Source organism: Triticum dicoccoides, chromosome 6B (genome assembly GCF_002162155.2).
Source record: "Triticum dicoccoides isolate Atlit2015 ecotype Zavitan chromosome 6B, WEW_v2.0, whole genome shotgun sequence".
Lineage (NCBI taxonomy): Eukaryota > Viridiplantae > Streptophyta > Magnoliopsida > Poales > Poaceae > Triticum > Triticum dicoccoides.
Window position 1 is genome coordinate 718,848,974 of NC_041391.1, and position 16,036 is coordinate 718,865,009.

At 40.0% G+C, this 16,036-nt stretch overlaps 1 protein-coding gene across 4 annotated transcripts in view; it reads left to right on the forward strand.

Annotated features, from left to right (window-relative positions):
• The first annotated feature begins 6,289 nt into the window (after window positions 1-6,289).
• The window catches only part of LOC119322122, a 12,009-nt gene continuing 2,262 nt past the window's right edge, over window positions 6,290-16,036 (forward strand). Inside the window, exons 1-8 of one of the 4 annotated variants that reach the window (XR_005155423.1) lie at window positions 6,290-6,385; window positions 6,496-6,550; window positions 6,686-6,782; window positions 7,240-7,322; window positions 8,662-8,872; window positions 9,465-9,561; window positions 9,653-9,787; window positions 11,075-11,616. Coding sequence is in view for 2 of the 4 variants with exons in the window: in XM_037595621.1 (XP_037451518.1) it covers window positions 6,768-6,782; window positions 7,240-7,322; window positions 8,662-8,872; window positions 9,465-9,527 (372 nt within the window). In the remaining 2 variants the exon portion in view is untranslated. Of the gene's footprint in view, window positions 6,386-6,406; window positions 6,551-6,685; window positions 6,783-7,239; window positions 7,323-8,661; window positions 8,873-9,464; window positions 9,562-9,652; window positions 9,788-11,074; window positions 11,617-16,036 lie in introns of those variants that run through there. The other 3 variants (XR_005155422.1, XM_037595621.1, XM_037595620.1) reach the window with 3 other exon arrangements.

Consider the following 16,036-nt stretch of genomic DNA (forward strand, 5'->3'; position numbering starts at 1 on the left):
TTCTGAGTGCCCTTCTGAGCGACGTGGCTTCCCAGAGCGCTTACTCAGAGTCCTTTGAGGCTGAGGTGGAAGTGAAGTCTCGAGACGAGGAGGGGCTGTCTCGAGACTTGGACGTGGAGTCTCGAGACGAGGAGACGGTGATTGGAGAGCAGGAGTCGGGGCCATCGGGCGCCTCGGCGAAGAAGCCAAGGCTTCGTGGGGAAACAGATGTCCCTAAGGCTGGTCATAGTGGAGAGTAACTTAAACTAGTAACATGCATATGTTACTACCTTCATAGTGGGGAGTGTCATATGTGTGGTAACATAGATGTGTTCATTTATTACTTTGCAGACTCATTTTGCATTGGGAAGCGCTATGTGATGGTAACATATTATGTTACTCTATTTGCCTTTCTCCTCATTAACTACTTGCCACCTCATCATTCCTGCTTATGTGACATCTATGTTACTACCTATATTACTTCCACTATGACCAGCCTAATGCGGAACCTGCCGAGGCGGATCCGCCCATCATTACGCCTAACGGCATTGAGTAAGTGTCCATACTAATTTTGAACATGTAATTTCATTTTGTTCATAACAATTTCTCATGTACTAATGTTTGATTCTTGTGCAGCAATTGGGATCATCCTGCGGGGTGCCGAGTCCCTAACTGCCTGCTTGGAGCTATTATCAGGAAGTTTTGGCCCGGCTTCTACACTCCCCTCCCAAATGGCGAGAGGAAGCTAGCCACCCATTGGACACACTACGAGCTCGCCGATTGTCCGCCCTACGGGAAAGCTTCTGACGCCGTGATCGCCAAGTTTTGGGTAAGGCAAACTTTTCGAGTTTTGTTCATAGTTGATGACCCCGCCATGCTAACTCATGACTCTCACACTTTTTTTTATGCATGATTGAAGATATTCTATAGGGTGCTTCCGGAGTTGCAGGAGACAGCGGACAGGACTTTGCGGAAGGCTTGTCTGAAGTTGACACGGCAGCAGTTCTACAATCAGTCTCATACCGCCAGGAGTCAATTCATTTCCGAGCACTTGGGCAAGCCGTTGACGAAGCATGAGAATGTCAAGTCACGCTCAGAGATGACCGAGGAACAGTACGACGAGGTAAGTAAATTGTCAATGAGATTCTATGTTGCTGCTAAGTTGCAATTGCATCATCTGTTCTTCACACGAGTATTGATTTTGGGACTGTCTATTGTTCATCCGGATGAAAATCAATTGGCCTTCATCCATATTTTTCATCCAACTACAGGATGACAATTGTCCACCGTCCCTTGTCCTCTGTTTGTCCTTTAAAGTAGACTAACGGTTCCACACATGCATTTTTCCAACCTGGAGCGAACAGATAGATAGTCCCTTGTCCTCTGTTTGTCCTTTTAAGTAGACTAACGGGTCCACACATGCACTTTTCCAACCTACAAAAAATACATTGACAAGAAGAGGTAAAATTACAATGATATTACCATCAAGAAAACTGAGTATAAAACCCACTAAAATACACACTAATTTCTACCATGCCCACTAAGACTTACAGTGTAAGATTGCAATTGAAAAGACACCGTAAAATCCATTAAAATGACATTGTAAATCCACTAAAAAGACTGGCAATGAAAACAAATTGGCTTTCAGTCATATTTTTCCACCAGTTAGAGGATGACAAGTGTCCCTGTCCCGCTTCCCCTTCTGTTCCTTTTTGTCCAGCTTTTAAATGGACCCGCATCAAGATGTTAACGGGTCCACACCCCAACTCTTTTCAACCCACATAGGCAAGGTAGCGAGAAAGGAGAAAAAGAACCCAACGTTATAAGGCAAAACTTTCCCATCTCCAATCTAAAACTAACCACACACAATTAAAATGAAAATGACAAAAAACACTAAAATTACACTATAAATCAACTAAAATTACACTAAGATTCACACTATAAAATACCACTGTAAATCTACTAAAAACACCGTAAATCCAATTTGAATCCATTGTAAAATCTACTAAACTAAGCATTTCAGTTTAAATCCACTAAGAAAAACACTGAAAATCCGTAGGAATTATAGAGTAAATCCAGTAGGAATTACACTGTAAATCCACCTAGAATTTCATTGTAATTCTATCTAGATTTACACTGTAAAATTGACCTAGAATTACAGTGTAAATATCAATGTTGGGGATATCGCTTATCGGGAACTTATCGGTCGACCCATGATAAGGGGTAAATTGGTTAATTTATCGGCATATCGGCTGATTTATTGCCATATCGGCTGATTTATCGGCCGATTTATCTTATCGGTCAGACAATGGTAAGCGATAAATCGACGTTTTATCAGAATATCGGAAGATATCTTGAATAGTGGTAAATATAGTAGGAATTACAGTGTAAATCCACATAGAATTACACTGTAATTCTACCTAGATTTACACTATAAATCGACCTACATTACAGTGTAAATATAGTAGGAATTACAGTGTAAATCCACCTAGAATTTCACTGTAAATGTACCTAGAATTACACTATAAGAATTACACTTTTGAACAAGCCAACAAAAATGAACACTAACCAACAGTAAGAAGTGCTAAAATTACTGTGTAAACTACTTTGTAAATTACTGTGTAAACTACTTTGTAAATTACTGTGTAAACCCGCTACAAATTACTATGTAAGACCAATTAATATACAGTGGAGATATTTGGGACTAGGAGAAAGGCTTGAATTTGGACACAAGAAAGTGGACAAGGCAATACACATGAAGCAGATGAAAATGTCTTCATCAGGCAATTCTTCATATTTGGGTTTATTGCAGAAGAAAGAAACTGGTGGGATGCTAGTCTCATTGAAATGGGACAAGATAAACTCACGCCCAGCATCAGCATCGGACACAATAGGCTCACCATCAACAGGAAGATCTAAGATGTCATGGATGACATAATATTTGGAAATCGGATAAACTTCCTCCTAATCTGAATCTCTAAAGCAAGAACATTAAATTTGGACGCTAACCATTTGACAAACCTAAGAGGCACCTATGTCCTCACAAATTTGAAAAGGCAATCTGCCCTGTAACTCTGTAGAACACTTACTTGGCTAGGAGACAAGCCACCAATAATAGTGGAGAGCAACTTGCCAGACTATCTAGTGAATGTATTTGCTACAGGAAAATCAGAAGACCTCTTGCACTTCTACAACACAACAAAGAAACACAAACAAAAGAAAGAATCAAGATAAATTACACTAAAATAAACAAAAGAAAAATACATCTAGCAACAACAACTAGAACTAGACGGAACTAGGTTCTTGTGCATCAATAGCCATTCCACAAAAAAATAGATATGATGAAGATTACAAAAGGAGTTATCTAAAACTTATATCCATATCTATCATAGAGAAGTTGCATGCAAAAAAAGAAATATAAACAACAAAAAATAAAATATCACATTGCGAGCTCCAGCATTTGTAATCTTCCGTTTTAAGCAATTCACTTTTTGCAAAAACATAAAAAGAGGAATTATCCATTAACTAAAAACATGCATTAACTGATACAAAAAAGCATTAACAGAAGAAACTGGTACAAAAGCGTTAACTACAGCACCACACTTACATGAGACAGAACTCATACAAAGCTTTCTCCAAATCAGGATCATCCATTTGACCTTTGTGCAGTTACAGTCTACATCTCTTTTATTTCACTACATCTCTTTTATTTCACTACATAACCCACTGAGAATTGCAGTGAAGAAATCCCGTGCGAATTACAGTGGAAACCAACTAAGAAAAATACACTGTATTCACCGACTAAGAAAAATACACTGGAATTTTGATGAAGATTACATGTGTAAATCCAAATATAATTATAGTCTAAATCCTCTAAGAAAATACACTGGAATCAGATGCATCACAAGAACTTAAAAACTAGCAATGCATCACAAGAACAATCACAATTCCTCTGCTATCAATAACAGTGTAAATTACACTGAATTTACACTATAAAATCAGCTATCAATTACACTGTAAATTCACTGACAAATACACTGTAAATCCAAAACGTAATTCCACTATAAAAATTAAAGTGAATTACACTGTAATTCCACTAGCGTATACAGTGCAAATCCATGCCAATTACACTGTAAATCGGCTATCAAATTACATTGTACATCACTCACAAATACACTGTAATTCCACTAACAAATACAGTGCAACCCCACTGACAAAAAATACACTACAATTAGGACATATACACTGTTATTCCACTAGCAAATACAGTGCAGATCCACTGACAAAATACACTGAAATTACACTGTAAAATAATCGGGGATTACACTACAAATTGCTTTGGATTTACACTACAAATATTCTACCTATGCACTAGAAAATTACACTGGAAATCCACTACAAATTACAATGAAAATCAATGAAAATCCAGTATAAATTACACTGAAAATCACTCTAAAAAACAATGGGGATTGCACTGTAAATCACTGTAAATCCAAAATAGGAATTACAGAGTAAACCACATACTCACTAAAAGATACTAGTGAAGAGAAATGGTCTAGGGATTAAAGGCCCGGGAACAGAATACATCCGTTAGAATTGACTTAATACATCAGACTACTACGTACAACTAAGCAAGCCAGCCTCACATGAACAACTCGAATGCCAACAACCAATCAATTACAGATCAGCAGATCAAACTGACGCACATCCCAGCTACCGCAGCTACCGTGCTTAGCAGATCAATCAAACACATCCCAGAAACGGCGCAACCTAAACAAATCTACACGGAAAAAAGCTGCAGGGGATGGATACAATCATCAGACCTGACAGACAAAACCAACTCCCAACCTAACAGATCACAGGAACAACAAAAAGGGAGGGGGGGGATCCGACGAACAAAATCGCCAGCGGCGGAAATGGGGACGGGTCGGTGCGGGGCCGAGAGATGCCGCAGATCCCAACGGCAGGAACAGAAGGGAGATGGAGGAAGCGAGGCAACACGACGGAGAGCGCAGACGAGCCACCACCAAGACACTGGATCGAGCGGCGAGGCGGAGCTCCAAATCGCCATGGCTATCTCTCTCTTGCTCGACTCTGTTCGGGGTTGCGTGTTTGAAATGACAAAGGGTCTGGGAGGAAGAGGGTGACACAGACACGCGGGTGTTGCGATGGGAAAAATAACGGGTCAGCCACACGGGCCCGATAAGAGAAACGAGACAAATAACGGGTCAAACACACGAATCTCAGCGCACAAATCACACGGCATAGAAAGCGGATGAAAACGAATTGTTTTCATCCGGATGTAAATTAGCGGATCCGTTGATTTTTCAGGTTAGGCCCACGTGGGCTTATTGGCAAGGAAGAGGCATGGAAGGCGTTGACTGCGAGGTGGCGCGGGAAGACCCCGAGTTCAACGCCGTGAGCGAGCGAAACAAGGCGAACCGTGGCAACGGGGGGACACATCGTGCGGGAAACCTCAGCACTGATCGCTACCAGGCCAAGCTGGTATACATATACTCCCTCCGTTTCAAATTACTCGTCGTGCTTTTAGTTAAAATTTGAACTAAAACCACGACGAGTAATTTGGAACGGAGGGAATACATGGAACAACCTGCATATATTTCCCCTCAGGTTCCTACTTGATACGCATAACATTTCTTTGGCGATGCAGGAGGCAAAGCTAGGGAGGCCTTGTTCCAAATTTGAGACATGGGATTCGATGAGGATGAAGAAGCCCGATCTGTCCCAGCCTCAGCCTCAGCTTCCCGAGTACTACGGCACTGCCCAGGAGGACGGTGCTGAGTACCTCAAGGCGTTGGTCGGGTTTAATCCGGAGGTGGATGACCCTAGAGGTGCAGATCCCGACGAGAGAGCGTTGGTCGTGTCGGGGCGAGGCTTGCAGCACGGCCGTCTGCGTGTTCTTGATAGGGTGACCCCGCGTACTCCTACTTTGAGCCTCACGCGGGTCAAGGCTACCCTCACCGTCGACGACCCCGCTATCCCGCCTCCTCGACGGCCTTCCCAGCCTAGCTACGATGTAAGTTTTCCTCATTTCCATCCTCTTTCCGACAATACTTGCTGAGTTGCTAAGTTGACGAGATGGTTCTGATAGAACCTGTAGATCGACTAGGCTAGATGAGTCCGGTAGTGTAGAGAGACGGGGCTGTGGAGATTACCTGCTCCCTGTCCAGAGGAGCTCGAGCCACCTTCCATGTGGTTGCGGTGGCGATGGTGATGCCTGAAGCGATCTGTTCCACGATCTATGTTAACTGGCCCGGCTGTCCAGTGGGCTGCTGCTCCACGGCCAAAACGGTCGATCTCAGCGATCGGCGGAGGAGGATCCGGGTCGAGCCAATCCAATCCAGAGGTGTGAGTTGCGGGCGAGGGAGAGACACCTGGTGTACTGGTAACTTGTCTCCTCTCCTTCAATCTCGCAATCATGGCATTGTTCTGCTGGAAACTGCTACGCTCCCCTTCAAGCTCACGATTATGGCCTATAATCATTCATTCATTCAGGCCTATTACCATTCCTTCATTTGCTTGATGGCTGGTAAAGTCGCAAACCTCGCAGGTACTATATAATGCTTCCCTCTCTGGCTGTCTATGCACATCTTACTCCAGCAAGAACATCTTCTTCGGCGACAATGTCCTCGTGTCGTCTCAGAAAAAAGATACTCATATCCTCTCCCAACTAAAATATGTGCAGGTGCTATGCGTTGGCAATTGATTTGAGCATATTCTGCAGCTTCCTATTGTCCATTCTTGTGCTCAGTCGTTCATCATCTGAAATGACTTTTGGACAGGTAATTACTCCTTTCAGCTTTTGCTATCATAAACTGCATCCTGAATCAGTCAACTTTCACTCGGTCTTGACCTGTGTTAGTTTACATTGAAGCATACGATTGAGAGTTGCTCACAAGTTAGCTCTAGGCACTTATGCTTGGTCGCTGGTTCTGTTCTTTATGTCAAAAAGATTGTGACAATTCTTTCTTAATGCAGCAAATTCTTTCTTTAGCCTAAAAAAAGAACGATTGAAGTATAGCATGTCAGCATTAGAAGTATAAGGGTCTTGGTTGCTCTTGTTAACAAAGTTACATCGTATGGCTTTATTGCTGATCTGTATGCCTACATTCGCCATCCCCCAAGTCTGTTAGTTGGAGATATTTCTTTGGCAGAGCTACCATTGATGTTGGTCATCTATACATTGCTATTGAATAATTTATGGGTTATTTGTTGACATATATTTTTGCTCTGTTTTAGGTTGATGCTATGCTTCAGGAATTGGAAAAGGAGATTGATGATGTGGATGCACAAGTCAGAAACCGCTGGCAACTGCTTGATAGGTATGTCAATTGCATGTGTATCAAAGTCGTTTCATATTGCATGCCAGTCAGCTAGTGCATTTGCTGCTGGGGAATTTCCTCTAGGAGTTGGACCTTCAATAGGGTTTGTTTAGGTAGGGAGGGCTAAGACCCAATCCGATCAAACCGAAGCGATTGTTTTGGTAGTACTGAGTTTCCTGTCGATCTGTAGGAATTGAGCCGTATCAGTGATCACTGTGTGCCACCCACCCCTAAGTGGTTGTTTAGTTGTTCATCGCCATTATTTGATATCTGTTCTTGTGATTTATATGCTGCTCTGCTGCAGATACGTCGGCACTTATCGCCCCTACACTGAACCCACCCCTAAGTGGTTGTTTAGTTGTTCATCGCCATTCTTCGATATCTGTTCTTGTGATTTATATGCTGATCTGCTGCAGATACGTCGGCACTTATCGCCCCTACACTGAACCCACCCCTAAGTGGTTGTTTAGTTGTTCATCGCCATTCTTCGATATCTGTTCTTGTGATTTATATGCTGCTCTGCTGCAGATACGTCAACACTTATCGCCCCTACACTGAACCCACCCCTAAGTGGTTGTTTAGTTGTTCATCGCCATTCTTCGATATCTGTTCTTGTGATTTATATTCTGCTCTGCTGCAGATACGTCGACACTTATCGCCCCTACATTGATCCAGGAATTTACCTTTTCTCAGAAAAATGCTGATTTGGTAATATACAGCTAATTACTTTAAAGCAATAGCTAACAGAGGCAGATGTAGAATAATGGATGCTACTTCTCTCAGTAACTACCCTGTTACCGTGACTGATAACAGAGACAAGTAGAAAACTGTCTCTACTCCCCGCTGACGCTAATAGGTGGTTGTCCCTGAGGGTGCGAGAGGGGTGCGGCAGGAGAGGGCCTGCATGGGGAAGGTTAACTTGCCCTTATATTATGGGACTTAGGCTGTGCATAAGTAAACCATTTGTCATGCAATCTTTCTTGCTTGAAATGTAAACCATGTACTCCCTCCGTTCCAAAATACTTGTCATGGTTTTGGTTCAAAGTTTAACTAAAACCATGACAAGTATTCTGGAACGGAGGGAGTACTTGGGTTGATGGGCTACATAAGTACTCCGTAGCAGAAACCTCTTATATTATGGGGCAGGAAGGGAGTATGACAAGTCTGCTTGTCTGCTTGTTTGTTTGCTATGATGAATCACATCCTTGATTATACATCCAAAACTGATCATAGATCCAGAACAGAAGTGCAACTATTGATTGTGTACCTGCAACTTGTGTGAACTGATTGAGGAGGTTTCAGGGATTCATGATAAACTTGTGTCTTGTGTTGTCAACAGGCTGCCAATGTATTGGATAGGCCGAGCTGAAGGAGCAATCATCAAGCCACCCGCTCATCAGGTGGTGGAATGCCTGCTTGGTGGCTTCCCATTCATTCGCAGGAATCATCATGTTCAACTTGGTACTGAGTTGATCCTGCAAGCCAATGAAGATTCAGACGATGTGGTTGCTCTGGAGGCTTGTGACTCTGGTTTGTGTTCTGTTAACATGGTAAATTCAACATGTCAAGTTCTAATTTTACATCCGATTGGTTCTCATTTCTGGATATCTTCACATTTTATCCGTCTGACATCCTTCAAATTCAGTATAAGGGTCTTAGATATTTTTGGTAGTACCAACAAATACTGTTAAGAACACCACAATGGTTAGTTTAGCAAGCATGTTGTAACCTGTAAATTATGGCTATGCTTGGTTCAATGCTATAATTGAATCTATTTTCTTGCTGAAGATTCAGGGCAGTGGCCTATGTATATCAGTTATCAATTGGCTTGATTTAGGCTGCTGATAGTCAGTGTCTCAGTGGACACAAATAACTCAAAAGCTATACCTTTATCTGTGCTGGCAATCAAATGTATATAATCGCAACCGTGAGACCAGTTATTACCGTAGCCAGCAGGTCTCTCTAGTAAGCAGTAACTGGAAGTTGTCATAATCCATCCCATGGATTGCTACCCCAACGTGTGTTCCAAGGGGCTTACCTGTTAGAATTGATGCTTGTTTCTACGAAGTGCTGCACTTGTTTCTACTAAGTTTTAACAGTGAATCTGTTGGGTCACCTAAATCATATTCTGTAATTGTGCAGCAAAATCTGGCTCAGGCAGGTGATTTCGGGAAGGAGCAGGAAGCTGCTGTATTGGTGCTATAGCAGAAGAGGGGTGCATCACGGGGGCATTTTCAGGGTTAGTTGCAAAGCTCCTCCTAGCAATGGTTGCAGCATTTGTTTTTGGTATGGCGATTTCGATCCTTAACACCCTTTTTCACATATACTAGATGCGGTTGATTGCTTGAGGAAGTTAGCTCCCCCTTGGATGGTGCAGTGCAGTGCAGCAAATTGAAAGTTGATTCATTCATTCTTGGGAGGAATGAGCTTCTGCTAGCAATGCTTGGAGGAATCAGCTTATCAAGGTTGGTTATGACGCTGCCATTGTTTGCTTAAGCATGATTTGCTCCAACCTGCCATTGTGTTGTTGTACTACTAGTACTAGTTGAATTGCATGCTACTTGACCTGTTTGACTGCTTCAATGAACATGCATGCATGCTTGTTGCTCCTGCTTGTTTAGATATGCATGTGTGTTGTTTTCTTGTTATATCCTTGCAGTTTCATGTTTGATGATCCATGTTCATTGTCAGAGTGTTGGTTTTGGTCAGGCGAAGCAAACCTGAGAGGAGTGAGATCAACCTGTGACATTAAGACGTTCAAACGTTCCAAAAAATAGTAGTGACACTTTTTACAAAACAATTTTTTATACAACCTAAAAACATGGTTATGTAATATAGAAAAAGTTGAACAATTAAAAATATATTTTTGACAAAAAACCACACATTTCAAAAAAAATAATGTCCGTGCCATTTTAAAAATGTTAATAGTTAGACGAAAAAGGTCGTAAACGGCGAAAGTTCTTTGTTTTGGGAAGATAATTGTTTGGATGGATGTCACCTTGCTTCTCAGCTCCGAAGTCTATAAACAATACCTTCTAAAAACAAAAAAAAACTGTTAAATATATATCAACAACCGGTGTGGACTAGAAAATAGTTAGACGGACATTGCATAGTTTCGCTGTGGTTGTGTTCGACAGAACTATGATTCGTCGAACTTTGTTGGTTTGGAATCAGATCGTTTTGAGTCCCTGGAATTAGTGTCCTATTAACCTGTGCAATGTGTTGTGTAAAATTATCTGAAAAATGTTGTCGAGCAGATTAAAGACCATATAGTCAGAGATCGTAGCACCCACACAAAGTGCTTTTGTGTAATAATGATGTCCTTTTGGCTTACGAATGCCTCCCCGCAACCAAATGAAGAACATACAGAAAGGAAACAATGTCTTTTGCAAATTCAGATAATTTGTGCAAAAGAGAAAACTAAACCTAGATATTAGTGAGTGCTTTCAGATAGATACCTCAGACTTGCTATTTTTAGTGGATATTCGAGGAGATCATGGAAATACATTTGGCTCTGAAAAAAATCTTTGTAAAAATGCACTATCTGGACCCGATTTTGGTCTTCCCGCAACCTTGTCGGATATCTAAATGCCATGAAAGTTTGCATGCATGTTGGATGTTGAATTTTTTCACTTTTCTTTTTTGAATTTACTGTACATCAGTAGCAGATGAACCTGGACTTAGATAGCAATTACTTGGTATCACTTTTCTCTTCTAGGTATGGTTGTGAATTTATGGGTAACGTTTTTTAGTGCGAGACAGAAGACCCCCTCTCCTCAAGCAGTTTCTTAAATGGGCCGTCCAACACGGATGACTATCGGGTTCTTCTCCTCTTTCCTTTTCCTTTTTTACCTCTTTTATTTACATTTCCAAAATTGGAAAAAATGATATTCAAATTTTAAAGCTAAAACAAATTGCATTAAAAAATGTTCGGGACATTTAAAAATGTTCACGCTCTCAAACAAACTGTGGAATTTCAAGAAAATGTTTATAAAATGTAAAAACAGAATATTCGGTCAACTTTTATAAAATGTTTGTACCATTCAAAAAAATGTTTGTGACATTTATAAAATGTTCACATATTCCCAAAAATGACTGTGACATTCCAAGAAAAAGTTTGAACAATTTTAAAATGTTTGCGTAATTTTATAAAAAATATTTCATAGCATTTAAAACATGCGCATGACATTAAAAAATGTTCAAACGTTCCAAAAAATAGTAGTGACACCTTTTACAAAACAAATTTTTATACAACCTAAAAACATGGTCATTTAATATATATTTTTTAAAAAATTTAAAATATATATATATATTTGACTTAAAAAACCCACACATTTAAAAAAAAAGTTTGTGACATTTTAAAAATGTTAATAGACTGTAAGACAAATGTTTGCATAATATTAAGAATTATTTTTGCAACATTCAAAACAAATGTTCAACATGCATTGGAAAAGTGTTATTCAAAGGAAATGTTCCAAACATGTAAATCGAAGAATGTTCCAAAAATTGTTTTGTATTTGAAGTTTGAAGAATGTTGAATGTTTCAAAAACAACATACTAAATTTTTTTCAAAGAAAATGTTCCAAAAATGTCATGTATTTGAAGAATGTTGAATGTGTATCGAATTTTTTTACACATGTATACATAAACGTGCAAACAATGTATTTTTACGCGCAAGGATCATTTTTATACTCTCGCAATTTAGATTTTTAGGTTGTTCATTGTCTTGGCTTTGACGACGGCAATGGCGGCGTTGAATAAAATTTCTCCAGATCGTACTCCGACGAGGCGATCGGTCCTATGGTTGGAGATGGGTTTGGAAATCAGTCTGTTCAAGTAAGGATGGCATGGCGGCGGCGACATCCTTGTGGTGGACCTGTGTCCTCGGGCTCCGCCGTTGCGACCGTGTTTGCTCCATGGCAGCGCAGAGCTTGGGAGGAAGTCTAGGAGTAGATGCAGATTGTGGTCTGCATCGGCGGCATCTGGAAGATTGTGGATCGTGTGCTAGATTCGTGGTTCATGGATGGCAGGTGTGGTTTTCTCCCCCGGCGTCTTAGTCGTGTGGGGTTGCCAGTTCTGGAGTTTGATGGCGTGTCCGAGTGTTGCCCCGGTCTGAATCGTTCGACAGTAATGGTTTCGCTTTTGGTGAGCCAACCTGGAGGTCCGCAAAGTTGCATATCGGCTATGGAGCCGCTTTGAGCTCGGGTGTGAAGGTGATTCGCTATTTTTTTTTGCTTTGGTGGCTGCTATCGTGGTCCCAAAGGTACGTGACAAGCGTTGATGTCAAGTTCAGAGGTTTCTTCGGTCTTGATTGTAATTTTACTTCTTGGTTGTTGTTGCTTTGTGCAAAGGCTAGCGTTTTGCTGTCTTTTCAGTTGGTCAGTTTATACGTGGCATGTGCTATGATCCTAATGATAGAAATGAGACACGTATTACCATGCAAAAAAAGAGATAAAGTAAAATAAGATAAACTGGTAAAGAAATACAGGAAACCAACACATGAACAAAACAAAAACAGAAGAAAATGAAAAAAAAGGAAAAATAAAAAGAAAGAGGCAAAAAAACCCGAATAAACCAAGGAAAGGAACATACAAAACCAAAAAATCACTTCAAAACAACACAAAAATGAAAAAAAAAACACATGCGAAACCAGTCTTGGAAGATTCCTTGGTAATCGCTCCGCCAGGACCCATATTGGGCCGGCCCATCTAGCTCTCACCTACTATGAGATGGAGGCAAAGTATCACTGGTAGAGCCGATTAGGAGAAGCGGTGTCTACAGCGGCCTTATGTGGGCTGCTTCCATAGTTGGCCCACTTAAGATAGCTTCTACACACATCTGTTTCCACTACAGCCACGATTTTGATCTTTCTTCTTCGAAAGAGCCAGAGGTTCGTATTAAAGTGCGTTCCCTAACTGGTTCTCTAAGTGGTCTATTTTCCTCACTGTTTTCTTAAATTGATGCCAGAAAATAAACAATTGGAATCATACGAAATGCATGTAAACTAACTGAAAATTCTAAATAAATCTAAACTAGAATGATATCTTCCGAAACAATTCTTCAGAATGACATATGCCACTAAAAAATTGGTCATCACTAAAAGGAAAAGGATTATCACCGGTATTTAAAACTGACATGACTTTGAAGGAATGTCCACACTATTGGTAGCTGAACCTCACTATTGCTATATGTTGCAATCTCATACAAGAATATTTTACGCAGGGCCTGCCAATCAACCTGTTGGCACCCACAGTTTTGGTGGGGTTTGACTTTTTGTATATGTGATATTATTAATTTCTAAAAAAATTGGCAATGAAAGAAAAACTTACAGTTGAGAACCATAGAACTCCATTCCGCGGTAAGTCTTGAGAATTTTCAGTAGGAAAACACCTATATCATACCTGCGGATGGAACATATATTGACTAGCATCTTAATTTGTAGTGATTGAATTCAAATGATAGAAAGGAGGAAAAGAAAAAACCAAAAAAATGTTGAAGATAATAGTTAACCTAAAATGGGTTCTAGGTACTGGAATAAATCTGTAGTCGAAGTCCCTAATGTTGAATGCAGTGCAGTTGGGGTAGGTCACGACGAGGAGTGTCTTATAGTTGAAGGCAACACTGCTTATGATAGTTGTGAATGTATCATTTCCAGATCTGACATGATTCATAATATCGTAAACCCTTCTAGTTTGTAGGTTTGCGGTAATCACATTCTACTGTCTATCATTGAAACAAGGTAAGTGCACATGAGAAGAAGAAAATTTCTTTTGTCAAAGATATTGTGTTACCCGTCCATGTAATGTAAATATATTGGATGTTGTGTTTTTATCAGGAGGTTTTTCAAATATAACATGAAACATATCATCCATAGAAATTTTAGCATTATCAAGTTGTCCATCTGCATATCCCCTCGGCTACAATCCAAGAATATTGCTGATTAACATTATTGAAAGATTGTTGGATCATATCCAAACGGGAACTTCCCTTTTAAGGTTCTCATCAAAGATGTGATTATTGCCAAGCAAATGTCTTAATAAATAATCACTATTGTAAAGGATCTCATCTATTACCGGTTTCTCATGGTTCATACCATAAAAATCAAATATCACCCTAGGTTCCCGCAGTATGTAATAACACTCATTCATAAGGACAAGGGTAGCTATCTTCTTAGCTCTAGGATCTTTTATAATGGATAACTCATAAAATAATTTTTGCAAGGAAGGATGAGTACGAATAAATCTTTTCTCAAGTTTAAGAACAAGTGCTGAAATAGCTTCGGCGTAAGTTTTAGTTCTTCCAAGTATAGGAGCATCATCACAAGTCAAAGTTCCAAAGCAATTAAAGAATTCTTGGATGTCACCTTTTCCTATAACATTCCCTTGTCCCAAAAAAAATTCAACATCCAGATTAGTAGAACGTGCAATTTTAGGAGTTCTACCATCATTTGTTTCTGCCATACCAAAATCAGTCATGATGATAGGTTCAAAGCAATCAAAGAGGCAAAAGGAAAATATTTTTGTAAAAACTTTTTAGGAGTGGGGGAGATGAAAACAAGAGGCAAATGGCAAATAAAGTAAATTGCAAGGAGATGAGAGTTTATGCGAAGGTACTTGATATATGTTGATGATGTCTCCCTGGCAACAACGCCAGAAATTCTTCCTGATTTCTTATATCTGCGTTGGTATTTCCCTGAAGAGGAAGGGATGATGTAGCACATCAAAGGTAAGTATTTCCCTCAGTTATAAAACCAAGGTTATCAATCCAGTAGGAGAATCAAGCAACACTATTTAAACAACACCTACACACAAACAACAAATACTAGCAACCCAACACGTAAAGGGGTTGTCAATCCCTCAACGATATTGAGATAGATAAAAGTGTATGATATTTGATAAATAGATCTAACTAAAACACAAAATAAAATAAATAAAAGAAAATTTCAGCAAGGTATTTTTGGTTTTAATATGATAGGAAATAGACACGGGGCCCATAGTTTTCATTAGAGACTTCTCTCGAGAGAATAACATACGGTTGGTAAACAAATTACTGTTGGGCAATTGACAGAAAAGCAAATAATTATGACGATATCTAAGGCAATGATCATGTATATAGGCATCACGTCCAAGATTAGTAGACCGAAACGATTCTGCATCTACTACTGTTACTCCACACATTGACCGCTATCTAGCATGATCTAGTGTATTAAGTTCATGGAAAAAACGAAGTAATGCATTGAGAACGATGACATGATGTAGACAAGATAAACTCACGTATGAATAAACCCCATCTTGTTACCCTTAATAGCAACTATACATGCGTGTCATGTCTCTTTGTGTCATTGAGATTGAGCACCGCAAGATCGAATTCGGCACAAAGCACCTCTTCCCATGGCAAGATAAATCAATCTAGTTGGCCAAACAAAACCAATAAATCGGAGAAGAAATGCGAAGCTATAACAATCATGCATAAAAGAGTTCAAAGAAGACTCAATTAATATTCATGGATAGATCTGATCACGAACTCAGAATTCATCGGATCCCAACAAATACACCACAAAAGAATTATATCAAATAGTACTCCAAGAACATCAAGGAGAACATTGTATTGAAGATCAAAAAGAGAGAAGAAATCATCTAGCCACTAACTACGAACTCGTAGGTCTATGGTAAAGTACTCACACATCATTGAAGGGGCAACAAGGATGATGAAGA